Below are 18620 nucleotides of genomic sequence, written 5' to 3'. Positions count from 1 at the left end.
CTTAGAGTTACATACCTGCTGATGTTCATATTGGTTGAATCATACAAGTGTGGACCTGAAGGATCCTATAGAGGTTAGTTCACCTCTCTTCTCTGAGAAAGACTGTAACAGCCAGTATACCAGGTCAGCTGTGGTTCCCTGTGGTTTTATTGCTAGCTGAATTTAGAAATCCTGCAAGGATTCTCTCAGTAACCACTCCTAGTGCTGCACTAATATCATAGTGAAGAATATTCTCCTAAGGTCCTATCTGAACCACTCAATACACAGTTTGTGACTACTGGCTCAGGCTATCCATCCTTACAGTGCTACTTATTTCTCCTCTTCAGTTTTGAAAAGGGAAGAAGAACAAGAAGTTAAATTCTACTGAAGAAGTAAAACAGATTTTGCACAGAAGAACAATGGAAAAAAATGTAGCTTAAGGGTATGAACTGTGTGTGTCCAATTTGCCAGTGTCCATACAAAACTCAAATAAATGAGCCAAGATAGTGCTGATGCATAGCAAAGTTGGAGAAGTGTAAATTAAAAGCCAAAAAACCAGCTCTATTTTATAACTAAATAACAGCTATACTCAAGCACTAATAACCTCTGACAAGTGCTGCCTGTAAGTGCTTACTGTATGTGAGAAGTGCTTGCGGCTTGCTCCAAGAGCAGAAACTGGGTTCCTCTGGATATATGAAATATGTGGTCTGTAAAAATACTTTGAGGCTGGAACTGACACAAGTGAGTCCTTTATTTTCTTCACATGCCTATGCTATAATATTAGCCTACTTGTTAAAAGACCAGCTAATTAAAAAACACGTCACCCTACCGTCTGGCATCTTTATCTCCCCTTCATTTGAACAGCTCCTGACACGGAGGGCATGGAGTACAGATGCGGACAAGGCACAGTTTACTACAATTCCAAAACCCATAACCAAGCTCTGACATCAGCTGCATCAGTTCTAGCAGTTCAGATCATCGACTGATAACAACCACCATGAACGATGTAGAAGATCACATACCCACCTGCAGTGCCAGGCAGAACTGGCAAGCCTCATCCACTAAGCATGGACCCCAAGCAAATGCACTCCTGACCAGTGCTGCCCAACAGCCAAGTCTGTGTTTCCCGTACTTACAGCACACTGCCATGGTTAACAGCCCATTCACCAGCCCCACCTACCAAATTCAGCTTGCCAGCCCAACCCCTATAATTCACAAACCAGCAGGGCAAGATACAGTGCTGGCATACAGCATTATCGAGACAGTAGTTAAATATTTCTTTGTAAGCAATGAGTTGAGTCTCAAATGAAGGATTACATTTGTAGAACTTAAAGTGAAACTGAGGTGATTCTGGGAACTGAAATAAAACCCAAAGTTGAGCGCGCTTGCTTTTTTTCCTTCTCCCAGCTGACTGCCGCAGAATTTCATACTTTATAGAATGAAATTATTCCCCTTATGACACAAACAAAAAATCCCGTCTGATCTAAATATGGCTCGTAGTTGATGTGAAGTCATTTTATGATGCATCTCCTACTAACAAATTATACGCTCAGATTCTACGACTAACTACCAAATATACACTTTGGTAGAAAGGTAAGACAAAATCTATAGATACAGGTGAAAGAAGCAAGCACTTCTGGACACATAAACTCTTCCTGAAGTCATGAAGGCTGTACACCTAGCCACGCTTTCTGAGCATATTAGTAGGAAACGCATTACACCAGTTGGTTTAATAACACATATTACTTCTTTTAACAGATCTTGCCTCAGTTAGCCTAAATTTCTAAGCACAACTATACCTAATTTTATAGTTCAGTGACAGCTGTGATAATCAATAGATGAAATAAAACAAATCCAAGTATATGAACTTTCTCAGTAAAACAAAACCTCTTAAAATACACATTTTCTAATTAACAATGTGAAAATTAAGTGAAACTTCTGTGGCTATTGAAGCATCCCTGCACCCTGATACTGACAATATGTATAGTCTTGATGGTGGAAAGGAAGCTGTCTGCATTACTATATGACTCCCTGCCCCTCAATTACTTTCAGGCCCATCAACAGCTTTAGAGAAAATCTGAAAGCAGCATAAATTCAATTTTATCATAATCTGATTAAATCATATGACTGACATCTCCTTCCTTTTTGGTTACAGTACAATTTTATTACAGCAGAAGTTCAAAATTTCTCCAAACTTCAACTACGTTTGACCTTGAATGTTGCTTAAAAAGACATTCATAGGTGAAGTGTGTTTAACACTCTTCATTCTACAGAGAAAAGTGCTTCTTCAATTTCTTCTTCCTTGTAAAATTAGCAAATGCTAATAGCCATGTGCAACTCTGCATCACTGCTAAACGTAATATAAATGTTTTAGTAGGCTTATTAACCAACTACTCTATCTTACATAAATCCAGATCAGACAGTATTCACCATGGATAGATAAATGTCAATATTCACAGTGTATTTCATCATGCTAGATCAAATAGAGATCCATTGCTTTTGCTACTGCCGCACACAGAGAAAGGCTTGGCTGCAACAGAATAGAAACTTTTAGGTTTTAATTCCACAAAAAAATGGTTCCAATTTCTTCTTACAAGAAGAATGACATGAAATATGATTCACTGTCTTAAAATTACAAAAGGGATTGTCACTGCCTATTTTTCCCACTGCCCACTGAAATTTTTATCCAAGAGGATGAGAAACAATGACTATATCCTGAAAATAAAGGACACAGAAACCTATTAAAACTGCTCTGTATGTTGTTGACATTATTTTTGCCTAAGCCACTATTTTTTCCTCTTCCAATAATCAGTATCTGAAGAATTTAATGATTTTACCTACAGCATCTCCCATTAAAATGAAGTATTCAAACTTAAATTGCATGCCAGGACTCAGGAAACTAATTCTACTTCCTCCAGCAGAAAAGCAGAAACAAAACCAACCAACAGATTCCACTAGGTACTCGGGAATTTGATGTCCATCAAAACCTGGGAGAGTTAAGTGATCTAAAGTGTCCAACACCTGCTTGAGCAGATGTAAAAAACCCTCCAAAACTGGCCCACAATGGAACAAGCATGTTTTGCAAATATTAATTTTGGCTGTGGCTATCATTCAGTTTTTCAAACAATTTCTATGATCATCCTAGCTAAATACTCAAGTGGGAATGTGCAGATCCATAGTTACAATTCACTTGGCATAAGAAAAGGATAAGATATTCTTTTCCAACTCACTAAACAACGTGGATTAGCTATTCAAAACAACACATAAATATTATGGTATTATGCACTTTATCAAACAACTCACAGCAAAAATGAGCTGTGGAGTACTTACCAGCAGAGTAGAAGCAATAAAAATATTACTGCTATAGATTAGTAGAAAGATCATTCCCTCAAATGCTTATGCATGGTCTTTTAATAAAACATAAAAATACAGCAAGATTAAAAAAAAATTACTCTTTTGCTGATGACACTAATTGCCAAAGAATAAGATAATAACCCAAATCACAAATTAGGAGTTTAAAATACCTGAAGAGAAAACAGATGTCAGTTGGGCACTATTCCCCATAAAACCTATTGCATCTCTTTTCTGACACAGTAAGTAAATGCAACTAGTCCCTTTTTTCATTAAATCCTTACCTTGCATGAGGTTAAATTTATAAACTATAAATGCATGAGTCTAATTTGACTAGGAAACAAATGTATGTCTACCTTGGCATATAACCTTCTTAATAAAACTTCGGTCTGGCATGCTAGGAAAGGCTTCAGCAGACAGGCACATCAGGAGGAATGGGCGTTGGCTTGGCAACAGGACAAGTGACCCATCTGTATAAAACAAAAATAATGTTTTGTGATTTCTTAATCTCATGGTTAATCATACAAACTTAATGGAAAATTATGTATAATTTTTGCAACGATGTGGGAGAAAACAAAAAGTTATGCAAATATGTAGGAAGTGTCTCCTTGTTAGGTAGCTTCTAGATAGGAATTATCATCAAGTAATTTTAAGTCATTGGATAAGTTTATTACAAAAGTACATTGACTTTTGCTTCCTAGAAATTTCCTAGCTTTCTTTTTTTCTTTTCTTGGATGCACAAATGAAATTTCAGCAGCTTATACTCATACTCATGTCATCTATTAGGCTCTGGTTAGTGTCTCACTGGAAGATCTCTTCATATAGCACGGGAAACAGAAGAGAGGAAAAAAAATTATTACTTAGGTAACAGGTTGCTACTTCTTTAAAATTAAATTCATTTTCCCTTCCATTGCTATTCAATACTAGTGAATACGACCAATGAAATAAAGCCACTGTCAAACAAGTCAGTTTTACTCAGTTACATAAAAACTGGAAACAAAACATCTTCAGTTATATGAAGAAATAGTATTGTTTGGAATAGAGGCATGTAGTCTTGCATGACTGCATAATGTTTCTCTGAACAAAATATTCTTAGTTTTTGTGGATAAACTTTTGGTTTCCCATATTTACCTAGCAATTTTAACTCCAATTAAAAATAAATTGTAAAATTGTTTCAAGGTGGAAAATGATGTGAAGAATCTTTTTCAAGATCTTCTGCTCACTTTAAGATGACATATTTTGCATTCTATGATTTTATTCCTCCTTTTTTGCCACAATGAAACTTATCAATGCTTGTAGCTCTTGCTAGCTTTGGCATTTTTTGTAAATATGATCCTGTAACAACATCACATAGAGGAAGAGTAGGTGCTTATGTGAGGTGTCATCAATTACTTACCAAGGTCACTGCATGCTGTATTCTCTGGGAATCATATTATAGGTACTCTTTCATAGCCTGAAGGGAAAGATGCTGAATTATCATATTCTTTTTTCAGAATAACATTCAGATTATATTTGACCCAAGTTAATATTCAGTCTAAAAATGCCAAAAAGAGAGATGATTTAAATTTAAACTCTATTTAACTCAGTGCAAGAGAAAAACCAGTAAAAGACCTATATACATTGGATAATAATTTAAACGTGCTCTGCAGTTTAAAAATTAACATAGCATTGTTGTACTAACATCATAATTGTTGCTTTATTTTAATTAAAAAAAAGAGTGACTAAAACTAGGCTGAGAGGTATCTAGGCCAAGTTAAAAGAACCTAGGGTAGAATTTCTCAGCCTGTTGACCACTGAAGATGCTGTGGGACTACAGGTGGTCTACAAAACAAAAGCAAAATATGTAGCTGTCTGCCTACGTGCGATCAAGCCAGCCAGCAAACACAAGTTAAAAAACATCCCACAAAATGTAGCCTAATTTGGCTACTATGGCAGCCAATAGTGCACAAGATGGTCAAAAGACAATTAAAAGAAAAGATCAGGTTCATGAAAAAAGGCTGTGAAATACAGAATCTAGATGTTTTCCTCGCTAAAGAGACTTATTTAATCTATTCATTTAGCAGAGGATGTGTCTAAATGCCAAAGAAGGATGTGAAGTACTTTTTCCATCTCATCGACACAACAGGCATGAAATGGTAGATGTAGTGCAAACTATCAGCCCATTTAAACAAACAGCATAAAAACTTACTCAAAGGCATTGCCTTCAGCAATATCAGGATAAATCAGCCTCAGACTTTGGTCCTAGAGGAGTAACACTGAAGATTATCTACAGAGATGACGTCTACAGGACCGATGTTTGTCCATTTAGAATTGGATTGGTACTTCATTTTGTTTCAGATGTGTCTCCTGTAAAACTGAACAGGGATGCCATTACCTCCTGCTGTAGTTCCATGAAAGACATATTGATGAAATTAAGAAGTGAGCATTTTCTTTTCAATGTCAGGCATGAGACATCTGATAGACCAAACTAACAAACCATCCTGGCTTACACTAGCACTCCCTGATACTGCAATACAATCCCAGTGACAAATACAGTATTTTGTGGCCAGAAAAAGGCTGTTTTGTGTTTAGTATGTGTATGAAATGCAGCCCTGAAAAAAAAAAACCCAACAAAAAACAGTGAATGGTGACAGTATCGTTATCTCGTTATCTTACTTTTATGCCTTTAAACATACTAAAAAATAATCACTGGGCCAGCTGACAAAATCTTTCCAGCAAGAATGCTCTTAATTTAAGTGCTGCACTTAAGAGATGGTCAATACGGAACACTGGTTAACATCAAAGAAATCAAGCAAACTTCCTTCTCAGAAGCCTCTGAATGCACCACCGTGTTCTGCTAATTCTAGTCAGTAGTGCTAAAAAGGAAAACCAGATAGTCCAGAATAGATGTGGTCTCACTTTACAATGACAAACTAACATATAATGCTAACATATCCAAACTCACTTACAATGACAACAGATTTATTTCAGCTCCACACAGACTGAAAAGATGTTCTGCAGATAGTGACCACTATCTCACTGATGCACCACGGCCTGTTTTGCCATTGTCACCCATTGGTTCTACTTTCACTCTACACGATGCAACAGCACTGTGGTCTTTCTGCCTTTTTGCACCATGCTATTTTTTTGTCATCCCATAATGGGTGCTGGTGGTGGTATGGGAATAATGTTTAAGTGAAACAAAGGGGCTGTAACATAGGAAAGTAGGCCAACCTACTGCCCAGAGATTGCTTATCACCTCAGGAAAATGCCTACCTTGGAAAATAATAAAATGATGGACCTAATCCAATTTTCGTCAAATGTAACTGAAGTTCTTTCCCTGACTTTGCTGAAGAGTTAGGGTGGGTCTGGAGGAAGAATCTGAAATCTGATTGGTATTTTTCATTTATTCAATAGAAGAAAGGAGGAAGGGCAGAAAGAAAGAAAAGAACTGCCCCAAATAACCACAGCAAAACCAGACCTCAGACAATCCAGATTAAGAAAAACGAGAGAAGTTCTCTTCATTGTTGGTGGTTGCTGTGGTGCATCTCCATCCTGTTTAGAATCACCTTTCTCTGGAAGACAAAATATGGAAATTACAGGCAGTTCCAGCTGGGAACAAAGTTCTGCAAGTATGTATTAATTTTGCAGCAGCTATAGAATATGGGATGGCATCAGTCTATTTAGATTGAATCCAGAGATGTTGCTTTTCTTTTTAATTGTTTTTGACTTCTTATTCATAGCCAACAAAGGGAGGTTTGAAGGGCCAAGAAATAAAATTGTATAGTAATACAGCTATTAGGGTCAGGCCTTTTTCTCTTCATTGACTTTGCCTACAGGCTTCCTACACAAGAAGTTCAACAGGGCTGGAAAATAGGATCAACATCTTTAAAACCCTAGCCCTGTATCTTCATCCAATGGAACATGCTTTGAGTGAAAGAGGTGTCATAGAGGCAATGCTGGAAAGCAACTTCCAGCTGCTATGATATGGCTGTCTTTCTGCTTCTTAGTAGCTATCTTATATAAATAATGGTCTGATCTGAAAGCCTTTCATTGTGGATCTGTTTAATATTTTGAATTTGTATTTGCTAAATGCAGAGTATATGCCTTCTCAAATGAGACCATGTTTGAAGGCACTGAAGAGTCATTTAAAAGAAAATATAATACTTTTTGCAAGCCTCATATTTTTTTCTGTAGCCTGAACACTATAGCATTTATACAGAGACAGATGCAGCCCCTGCCAGACACAGTGTTTCACATAAGAACAGCAACTGAGAACAACTTAAAAAAGGAAAAAGGAACATATGAAAGTTTAAAACTTGTGGTTTGGTGTTCCTAGTTCCTATTTTCCTTCAAATCATTTGGAAACCTACCTCCTTTTAAAGAAATGGAATTAGGAATCTCCAGGCACTCTCCTCTTGTGTTGATTCCTGGAAGTTATAATACCAGAATAGCTTGGAGAGTCTTACAGAAAGGAGGTAGTGTCCAGTGAGAGTCACTAGTTAATTTTTCATTTATGCAAGCAAAAAGAAAGTTCCTACTGGAATGGATCAGATACATACTTATCTCCCTATAAGAAGAAGGGCCCTGCAATAATTGCATTAGGGAGCATTATATCCATTGCAACGATTTCAAGGAACTCTTCATAGCTTGTGCTGGATGCACTCTGCATGGGAGAGTGTCTCTCCAAACTGAGTCACCAAAGGTTTCTATATCCCTGCCAGATCCTGAAAAGTGATTCGGCCCAAATCCCTTGTCTCTGACTAGGTGACAAAACTGGCTCTACTCATGGAAGGATTCTCACTTTACGAAGACATTTTAAGTGACAGAGAGACGTGACAATCTATGATTTATGGCAAGTACCAAAAGGTAAGTCTTTTCTACCTTTCATTCATCTCTCACATGCATACATGTACAGATCTTCTCTCCTGTCTTGAAGGTTCATGTTCACCAGAGCTTAACAAACTGCCCATAAAGAAAATTATCTTATATGTTTTATGGAATTACTAGTTTCCAATCCCTCCCAATGCAGCCCAACCCCCCAAATCACTACTAACCTCAGAAAGAACTCATTTGTGATAGCTTATGCACATGAGAACCTCTTTTGACATTAACATCAAACAGGCACTTGGTAATTTACTATCCAATTTATGAGGAAAAAGAAAATACTTTTGGTATTGTTTATATTTATATTGACACCAATCCAATTAGAAGAGCAAGAGCTCTGGTATTACAAAGCAGGGTAGGATAGCTAAAGGTGAAGATGAAATTTAGGTGAGAGGCATGAAGACTTCAAAAACATTTCATACAGTAGGTATGGTAGACAATACACAAAGAAATTGTAAGATTAGGTAAAAGCAAACACCAGTCCCTCACACCACAATAGCCACCTCCATTCCACAAGGTTGCCAGAATGCAAGTAAGTTTCTAAAAAGTTATGTCGCTTACCTTCCCATTTCCTTTGTTACTTTTTCAAATAATTAATGCTTGAAAATAGAGCTGAAAAGAATTTTGAAATTAGCATACAGCATTAAGAGGCATTTTTAAAAAAACAAGACATCTTGGTAGTAATGTTTAACTAACCATTCCCAAACAGGTATTACTAAACTACTACAAAACTTTTTTTCAAGATTCTGACAGCTTGTAAAATCACAGATATTAATTTCCTGTTGGCCTTTTTATACTCCCCAAATCTGCTAATTTCTCAAAAGAGAAAAGCAACCTGTTCTTCATACACCTTAAATGGGTATTATATCCATACATGTCAGCTGAGGACTTGGGCTGCGATGTCCAATTCCGATATTTTCCTAGACTCAAGTCAAAACACAATGCAGTTTCAAAATTTATCTGCATGCTAGTAAGCACGTGGTCGGGAGACTGTGCTAGCACAGAAAATGCTTTTGTTTATTTGCACCTCTCCATCTAGTCATTAGAAACCAGCGGAGATGAAAGCAGCTCTGGCACAGATCTATCAGTAAATTTTTTTTTTTTTTTTACATTTCTGCTCTCCTAAGGTTTTAGCTTTTCCCCTACATTCTTCTCCAGCTCGAAGAACGGCAGGTGAGCGAACCCAGAACGGCCCTGAACACCAGCAGGTCTCCAGCTCTAATGCCATGCCTCAGCACCAGACTTCTGCGTGTTCTAGGCCCGTTTTTAGGCTGATACTGGTAAAACCAACTGGCAGCGTAACCAGACATCAGTGCTGGGGGGTCTGAGAGGTGCGTCTGTGTGGTGGCTCGGTGCCGATCCTGGAAAAGGGGTACAGGGGATGGAGAAGGTGCAAATCCCCAACAAAGGGGCGCGCTGGGTCTTCACCTGCCTGAAGGGCGGTGAAGCGATGGGCCTTGAGCAGCCGCTGGCCGACTCACCCCCTGAGGGCCGGTCCCGGGAGGCGGAGGTGGCAGAGCCCGCTATGGGGAGGCTGACAGGCCCACCCCGGGGACGCACATGGAGCCCAAGGTCCTGCCGCACCTTTCGCAGGTGCCCGCGGGCTCTCGGGGGCGAGAAGCCCCTGAGGGCGACTCGCCAGAGCCCTTCCCGCCCCCGCAGTCCCCTCACGCCGCTCGGCGCGGGGACGAGCCCGCCCTGCCCCGGCCCCCGCTCCCCTGCGGCGCCGCGCCCGCCGCCCGGGATGCTCCCGCTGGGGCGGGGAGGGGACGGGCGGCGCGGAGAGGCGGCACCGCGCTCCCACCTGCCCCCCCCCTCCGCCGCCGGCGAGGTTAGTGATGAGGCGGCCGCGGGGAGCGACTGGCGGGGAGCAGCCGGAGGAGTTTGTTTGCTGCCTGTCCTCGTCTCCCTGATGCTCTGAGCCGGAGTCTCCTCCTCTCACCGGGCTCGCACCCGGGCTGGATGCTCCGCTCGCTCCTCGCTTCGCTGTCACAGCCGCCAGCCGCTTCCCGCCGCCCCGCAAGAAATGGAGCCGTCCGCTGCCCCCCTGGACACCACTCCGGACCCCGCCATCGTGCAACCCCCCGGCGCCAGCCCGCCAGTACCTCCCCGGGAGCAGCAGCAGGAGCAGCTGCGGATCGGGGAGAGCGGGCAGTTCAGCGAGGGGCTGGAGGACAGAGGTGAGCACCCGCCCGTCCCTCGCCCCGCACCCGCCCTCCTGCACGCTGTCCCCCCCAGTGGCATGCCCCATCGCCTCCCCTGCGTATCGAGGCGCCTAACACCCACCCCCGACAGCTTTTCCTGCACCCTCCCTGCAGCACCCTCCCTGCAGCACCCTCTCGCCTGGCTCTCCTGGACCCACACCCTCCCTCCCCCTCTCTCAGCCACACCAGCTCTTCCCGCCCCCTCTTCTTCACCCCCGGCAGCCCCACACCGGCTCCTGCCCTCCTGGCTGCCTCTGGCAGCCGCTCCGCTCTCGCAGCCGCTCGCCGTGCTCCCCAGCGCGCCGGGCTCCCCCGGACCCCCTCGCTCGCCCCGCCGCAGCCCCGGCCTCCCGCGGCGTGAGGGCCTGCAGGCCCCGCTCCCGCCCGGCCCCTGCCGCCGCCTGAGCGCCCCCGGCCGCCCCTCAGCCCGCCGCCGGCACTCGCTTAACGCCCCCCCACCCCCGCCGCCCTCGAAGCTTTCCCCCGTTTTAGTTCTCGTGCCAGCACCCCCGCGACAGCTTCAGAATATTTTTATCAACTCTATTCGTGGCTGTCCCCACCTGGCCCGAAAACTTGCCGGCCTGGCGGGGGAGCGGGGGCGGGGGGCGGCGGCACATGGCGCCGCTCCCGCTCCACAGCGCGGCCCCGGGGCGCAGGTGGCGGCGGGGCCCAGGAGGCTCCCGGGCGGAGCGGGCGGTGCCGGAGGCTCTGTCGCCGCTGAGGGGACGGAGGGAGGCCGCTAGGGTTACCTGCCCGCGGGGCTTGTGGCGGCCGCCTGCCGACCGGGGGGCATAACGCGGCGTTTCTGTGGTGGTCGCGAAGCCAGGGCGCCTATCTTACTTCTCGTCTCCTTTCCCTTACCGTGTAACGTGCTTCCACATAACTCGTTTTTTATTATTTACCTACATATCAGACCAGACATGGGAAGCTGCCTGCTCCCAAACCGTGTTACTCTAATGTGAAGCACACCTTTGTTGGACATCTGTTCAGGGTGTGAGGCACTCGCTTACCTGCTGCCCATAAAAGCAGCTGCCATTTTAACCCTCCCCATTGCCCTGCCCTCCACAGCACCTCAAGGCTCCTCTTCCACACAATTTGTCACCATTTTTTATGTCACGTATAGGCTTTCCTTAGCCTCTCTGTTGCCCTTTCTCTTTCTGCTTTCAGCCCCTCTTTTGTGCTCTTGATGTTCATCCCACCCTACACGTAACCCCTGTATCTCCTGTTCTTTCCTCAGCTTTCCAAATGCCTGTGCCTGCTCACAGATCCTAGACACGAAGTACAGAAGTAAGGGGGAAGAGCAGTCACCATCTCCCCTGACAGGTGTCAGTCATGCCAGGGCTGGGGACAGCCCTTTTTCCAGGGGTACCCTGGCTGCCACCACCCATGGCACAGAATAGGCATTGTGACTGAGGGCAGTTGGAGGCTTCAGTTTCGTTTTAAATAACGCAAACCAGGAATTTTGATTATGGTTCAAATACAGAAGTTTGATTACAGAAATTTTTCGTTTGTGCCCAGTATGACAGAGCTAAAGGGGAAATCTCGCCCTTTTGGCATTAAGGGTAATTCCAAAGAGAGAGAGCATCTGTTGTACCTGACCCTACCTATTTCTAGGAGAGAGACAAGACTAAAGCTGCTGATTTTATTTCCTTCTCTGCCTTCACTCTCTTTTCTATGGCCCTTGCAGTAGCTTTCTTTCAGCCTTTGCTATAGTCATTGACCGATTCCATCTACCAGGATAATTCCCGGTCATTGTGGAGGAAAATCTGGTATGCTTTTTGCAGGTTGTCCCTGTTGAAATTGTTACAGTCTGTCCTTTTAGATTGTACTTCTTCTTATGATCCTTTCCAATGAATCATAGCCGATCCAGTTATAGAGATGATACTTCCATGTTTGCTAAAAATAAAAACTAACCCTAAATTTTGGAACAAGATATTTGCTCTTCAAGAGCTAGATCCAACATCAGTGATAATTTTGTGGATGGGGTCCTTGAATTAACATCTTAGGTGAACAACTTTTCTATTAGCCTTATCTCTTCCACAAATTCTAACTTGACATTTTAAAATGATCCTTTAGCCAAATAGAAAAGTACTTCTGGTAAGTCAGCATATGGTAAAGAATATCCTAGAATCACTTCACAAATATGCCAAGCTTGTGTTCTGCAACTGTTAGGCAGGTTTTTTCTCCTTCTGATTTTTTTATGGGAAGAAAATCTGTTAATATACGAAGGTACTGAAAGATAAAGTAAAAATCCAGTGGATTTAACCAGCTCATCTTTTCTTTACCTTAAGGATATCTGTGTGTTAAATAAAATAATGGCAATAAAATTACTCAATATGTTAATTTTAGGGTGGAGGAATTTTATCAGTAGATATAAGCTTTTTATTTTTGTAGCAATGCAGGTCATACCAAAAAATTATCTTTCAGCCTCCTGTGGGTGCTTAAAACTTGTTTTCTTATGGGCAGTGGAAAAAATATGGAGGTTTACGTTGTGAATTGTGGTGTTGTGTGTAAATTAATGAGCTGTTGTTGCTTCTAAATAATTTTAATGCTGCGGGCTTGGCAGTCACGTGAATGAGTTCGTATTTTTGTCTGCTGTCCCCTAGGACACTTGTAAGAATAATAAGGTCTTTCTCAGGGATGAAAATTGTAAATAGAGAAATTTGTTTGAATTATTTTGGAAGGAAGAGATCATATCTCTGACAGCCATTTTGAGAGAGAGAAAGACACACACACACAGAGCACAAGTGGTTCAGTTTTATAAGGATTGCAGTCTCTGTCATACTGGACACGTGCTTGACGTGAATAGTAATCAGCAGTGCTGCATGAGCTGTGTGGCTTATTATTAATTTCTCAATTTAATTGGGGTATTATTTGATTTGTAAGTATCAACTGTGTGTGTTGGACTTCCCAGGTAATAGTGAGCTGTAGCCGTGAATTATAGGATGTCTTTAAAGAAAGAAACAGTTGAGGATGTCTGTCATTCTGATCTGTGTTTATTTGAGGTTTGAAATACTGAGAATCAAAATTGCCTGAGAAAATCTACTTTGCTTTACATTCCAATAAGATTTGGGCTGTAATTTAAAAACCTTGGTTCGGGGAGGGGGTGGGAAGGGCAAACACACAAAATGCGAGAAGATGTGTTCTCTCAATGGTTCTGTTAGTAGAAATCTCTCCTATATTTCACTATGTATTGTTAAATTACCTCATATCAGACAGCAATTAAACTGTGCACCATTATATGTAGCGGCAGAAGACAGGTCAAACACTGGGGGGGGGGGGAAGTTCTTCACACAAGTGAAAATGGGTTATGTGAGAAATAGCTGTGCAGTACTATCAGTAAAAGACTCAAACCTTTCAGGGTTATCATCTGGTAGTTTTCATGTGTTAAACAGACAAAGAACTCACCTTATAAGAAACAGACATAATTTCAATATGGGCCCTAGTGCATGCAAGTTCGTAAATTCTTTTCGATTCATAAAGAAGGGATTGTGTAGCACAGAAGTGAAGTAATATTTTAAATTTTCTAAAACCCAGTACAAGCATGAAATTTGCACAGTGGTTTTCTGAAGTACTATAAAGAAACTCTCTCTGCTTCATTGTAATTGAGGTGAAAAAAGTATGAAGAATTTTTCCAAGACAGCATGAATCCCACCAATTATGCTAGGATTAGAACCAATAGTTTTGACAGACTTCAAGTGGCAGAGTAAAATCTGGTGGCTTGAATTGCTACCACCCCTGGATGCCTGTCCCTCTGCTGACACATTGCTGCCCCTGAGGCAGAGATGTCTGATTCACTTCTGAATTGATTCCAAACCCATTGCAGTTTTCAGCCAGTATGTTACAGTCAGCTGAAATTAATAACTGTTAAAGTTAATAAACTTGGTTAAACAAGGTGTGGGTTCAGGAGTATGCTGGTAGCTGGATCAGGTGTACCTGCCTTGAAAGTGGCAATAGCCATCAGAGAGAAAATTGGGGAAGGTGAGCATAGTAACAGCTTCAGCTGTTAATGTTTTAATCTGCTGCTGAGTCTGCCAGAGCCCCTGTTCTCAACCCTTTGTCTAAGACATTAGCCAGCTACTGAAAGGTTGCGCTTTTAAACCAGTGCCCCAGTTCAATGCACTCAGTGCAGGCAAGTCCCTCTGAAAAGTGATCATCATCTAAGAGGAGGCACCCACATTTTCTGGAGTAATTCATTAAGAAAGATAAAAACCATCAGGCGTTCTCTTCAGTTAAGCAGGTTTGAGCTGGAACTTGCTGGTGAAAAAGAACGTATGTTTCAAATTAGATGAATATATTAAGCACAAAAGAATCTGGCTGGGATATACAGGAGGCAAATATGTTGAATTGTGAGTGCATTTTGAAAGTGACTTAAGGCTGAAAATGAAAATGAAAGAATGTTGTTGTTTTCTTTATTTTTAACCTGAATTCTTCACTGTGATTTGAGTAGACAAAAGACTTCCACAAATGGATAGCATCAAAAAAGACAGAAAGAAATCCCATTCTCTTGTGTTTAACAGACTTCGTGCTGATTGCAGTAAGGACAGAACTGGTTCTTCACTTTGTTCTAGATGGGGATGTATTCATATCTCACATGAAGGACATTATGCTTCAAGAGGCTTTTTTCAACTGTGATAGCTTTGATTCTAAAGTATGCCTGCCACTACTTCAGTGCTCAATATGTGCAGTATTTCTGTGCATTGGTAGGTTATTTCGCAGAGACTGGTGAGCATGAGTTTTTCTCCTGTGTTAATTATGCTCAGGGTCCTGAAGTTCTGAAATGAGTTTTGATCGGAGTGAGCTTAGGACTGAGCCCTTTCTTGTGTAGATGTACAAGTAGAAAATGTCAGCAACGTGAATTTCTGTAAGTGCCCTACAATTGCAGTACTCTTTTAAAGTGATTGGTGTGGGGGTCTTTCTATGTGAAATCAAAACAACTTGTGTGTGCTCTCCTTGCTTGCTCGTGTTTCTGGTGGCTTCATTCACTTAACTAATAATGTGAGCAGGATTTGATTCTGTATTGATTCTATATGTAATATAGAATGTAAATATGTGATCTAGGTCTGAACTAACACAGTTGTGTTTTTAAAAGGAGCAATGTATTGTTCATACCCTCTTTGCTTATTGCTTATCAGGTTTACTAGAAAGCAGTACAAGGCTAAAACCTCATGAAGCTCAAAGCTACAGAAAGAAGGCATTGTGGGTTTCCTGGGTCTCCATTATTGTCACACTGGCTCTTGCAGTGGCTGCTTTCAGTGAGTATTGGGAATATTTTAAATCTTCACACCTCTTCCTTTTTGTTTTTCTTTTGGGCTTTCAGAATTTCTCTCTGTGGAAGCTTTCTTATGTTTTTTCTTCACAACTGCTAAAGAGGTTTCTCTCTAGTCTGCCTGTGTCTGCATGGTGCTTATAAATTAGTAAAAATGTTGGTTTTTTTATGCAGTGGATAGGGTTGTTGAAGGTCGGAGAAAGAAACAGGAGATGTTGATTCCTGCTAGCATTTGTGCATGTGGAACTGTTCATTTTACAGAATAGTGTAAAAGTCATTATGCAGTGGATTGCCTTTAACCAAAGAGGTCAAATATGACAAGTCTTAATACACCTGGGATCTGTAGTGGGAATTCTATAATAAAGAATAGTGAATGGTAAGAGAGAAATATATAATTTATCTGTGTTACACTGAAAGATGCCCTAACATAATGCTAATCTGGAGGACAAATACCAGTTTCTTTTTAAGCCAGTGTTTTTCTTTAAGTTTCAAGACTATTGTCTAGTTTACCTTTACACAAAGAATTTGAAAGAAAACCCCAAACAAACCCCTTTTATATGGAAGAAATTAAATATATTTCTTTTATTTCAAAATAGGAACAAATGTTAACATTGTGTAGATAAAGATATATTTTAGTTCAATGCAAATTTGTAAAATACCAGCTTTCTGTCTTGGTCAATTACGTGATACTGTGTTACTGTAAGGACAAAAAGAAATGTGGAATCTGGAAGAAAATCTTTCCAATGGCACATTCTTTGTTTAAAAGAATGAAAAACCAGAAGTGACTGGATTTACATGTTTATATAAAGAAAAGGAAAGCTGTCTAGAAGACAAGACATCTAAGATGTCTCAAAGCATCATTCTTCAGCTTGATAAAGACAGACTTGTGTTCTTTTTTTTTGTTCTTTCTTTTTGTTTTTATTGAAGCTGCAGCAGCATGTGTTTTATTATTCTAATCTGCAGCATACGACCTGCTGCTGGAAGTTGGTGTCAGCTCCCAGGAGAGATTATTAGAATCTGACCAAATGGTCTCTGAAAACTCAATGTATATTGACTTGGAGTGATTTATATAGAAACACAGGTACAATAACTTGATGAAAAAAAAAAGAGAAAAGATAAAAGAGAAGGAACACTTAAAAGCAGAATCTAACACTGTAAAGAATTTGAATGTTAACCAGAAAGTCGGACACTGTGAGTTCCCATTTTGTTCTGCTTCATGAAAATTCAATAGTCTGTCTTTGCTACTGAAGTAACATAAAAGTAAATACTGTGTTACAAAAAAATAACTTTGTTACTATTAACAGTATAATTTTAGGGAATATTGAAATGACTTAATTTTATTTTACGCTTTCATTTACCAGAGTTGCAAGACATAAGTATAATATGGGTAACTAAACCCTCCGTTTCTTTTAAAAGGGTCTTTTTAAACGTTTTGCAAGACTAGTTAGACTACCTGAAAGCTTTTATTTTCTGTTTTCCTTATTTGTGGCAGTCTGGTAGAAATCCTACAGAAAAGAAACAGCAGAGAAGGTAGTACCTGCCTGGATATATTGTGACTGCATACTCAGCTGCAGTGGATAGGCATTGAAGTAGTGAGATCAGCAGTTAGTAGTAGACTAATTGTATGTTTTTTGAATGTACCTTCTCTTGTGGTTTGAAGAGGCTAAATTCATGAAGAATAGAAGAGGAATCAACACACGTACTCATATTAAATCTGAAAGGAATCTCTTAATAGACAGTTGACAGCTAACTTACATGCTACAAAAGCATTGACGGGGCTTTTGATACACTTAGTATTAAAACTTTTTATTGTTTGAGAAAATACAATGATTCTTCTAGAATCACTTTATTTCCCCATCCAACTTCAGCAGTTCTGCTCAGTTTATTGTCTCACATTGGCTGCTTTCTTCTTTTGTGCTGTCCTTTTAGCAGGTGCCTCTAGCCAATCCATGAGTTGGGAAACATGCCAGGTGACTAGAGTTTGCTGCCTGTTTGATATAAATTACTAGTTATCACTTTGGGGTGTCTGGTGCTGCCAATTCTTTGCAAACACCTGCTATTTAAAGAATCCTGTTTCCGTTTTACCTTGTCTGTAATAGTAAAGTGTTAGCAATACAGCCCTGATGTTCCATTTCAGTGAAAAATGCTGACCTGCTGTGCTAATTGTCGGGCTACACTGACTGTATTCGCACTACTCTTTATGATTCCCCTATAAATTCTTCCTGTAAGTTTCTGTTTTATCCTGTTACAGGCTTTGAAATGCTTTCTTGCAAGTGTATCTTATGGTGCTGCTTTTGCAGCAGCACATGATATAGTAAAGATAACAGGCCAGGGAACTGGCAGTACTTGGTAACTGTGACTGAAAAAATGGAAGGCATGGAAGGTAAGAAAAATACTAAGGGGAGTGATACTCATATGCATGGTTTGTGTGGAGAGTGCGAAAATGATTCAGGAGCCTCCTTTTCCAACCAAGTGTTTGTAATTAGACTACCTTTCCTTTTTTATGGTCTGCCCCCCTCCCTTGGGTGCTGCAGCTTGATCACCTTCCTTCCTTTCAAGACTAGGCTAGGTGCTTCCAATGCTAGATTTTTCCATCATTAGAGTAAGCTGGAATGGTTTATCTTCACTGGTATGAGATGTTTTCTTTTGGTGGTATTATGAAGATGCCCCAGCTGAACTCTGATCTTCTTTCACTTGGTAATATTGAAATGGATTGATAAATCTTAAGTTGATCTGAATACATAAAGTAGTTTCCTTATTACATATGGTGCATGAGGGTGAGATCTTTTGATGCAAACTCGGTGTGTTAGACTTGGTATTAAAAAGAACCTGTGAACAGTGTATAAATTCAAATGATGATATACTTATATACATGTCATATATTAGCTACGTAACAGGTGTATAGTATGTATTCTCTTGGGGATGGGCTGTTTTGTGGCCTAAAATACTGG

At 40.9% G+C, this 18620-nt stretch overlaps 1 protein-coding gene and 1 long non-coding RNA gene across 3 annotated transcripts in view; one reads left to right on the top strand and one right to left on the bottom strand.

The window, feature by feature from the left end:
• Nucleotides 1–3685: 3685 nt before the first annotated feature.
• On the bottom strand, nt 3686–5615 carry LOC114017815 (uncharacterized). Its single transcript, XR_003563080.2, has 3 exons — nt 5519–5615; nt 4727–4783; nt 3686–3800 (listed from the first exon to the last, which is right to left on the bottom strand). It is a non-coding gene; the product is annotated as an uncharacterized LOC114017815 (long non-coding RNA).
• A 4299-nt stretch (nt 5616–9914) lies between these two features.
• Nucleotides 9915–18620, top strand: part of TMEM163 (transmembrane protein 163) — a 101781-nt gene continuing 93075 nt past the window's right edge. Inside the window, exons 1-2 of one of the 2 annotated variants that reach the window (XM_055718084.1) lie at nt 9917–10376; nt 15536–15655. In XM_055718084.1, the coding sequence (XP_055574059.1) occupies nt 10223–10376; nt 15536–15655 (274 nt within the window). In that variant the 5' untranslated portion in view covers nt 9917–10222. Of the gene's footprint in view, nt 10377–15535; nt 15656–18620 lie in introns of both variants that reach the window. The other variant, XM_055718085.1, reaches the window with a different exon arrangement.

The sequence above is a fragment of the Falco cherrug genome, chromosome 8 (assembly GCF_023634085.1).
Source record: "Falco cherrug isolate bFalChe1 chromosome 8, bFalChe1.pri, whole genome shotgun sequence".
NCBI lineage: Eukaryota > Metazoa > Chordata > Aves > Falconiformes > Falconidae > Falco > Falco cherrug.
This window is presented reverse-complemented; position numbering and strand designations above follow the sequence as displayed.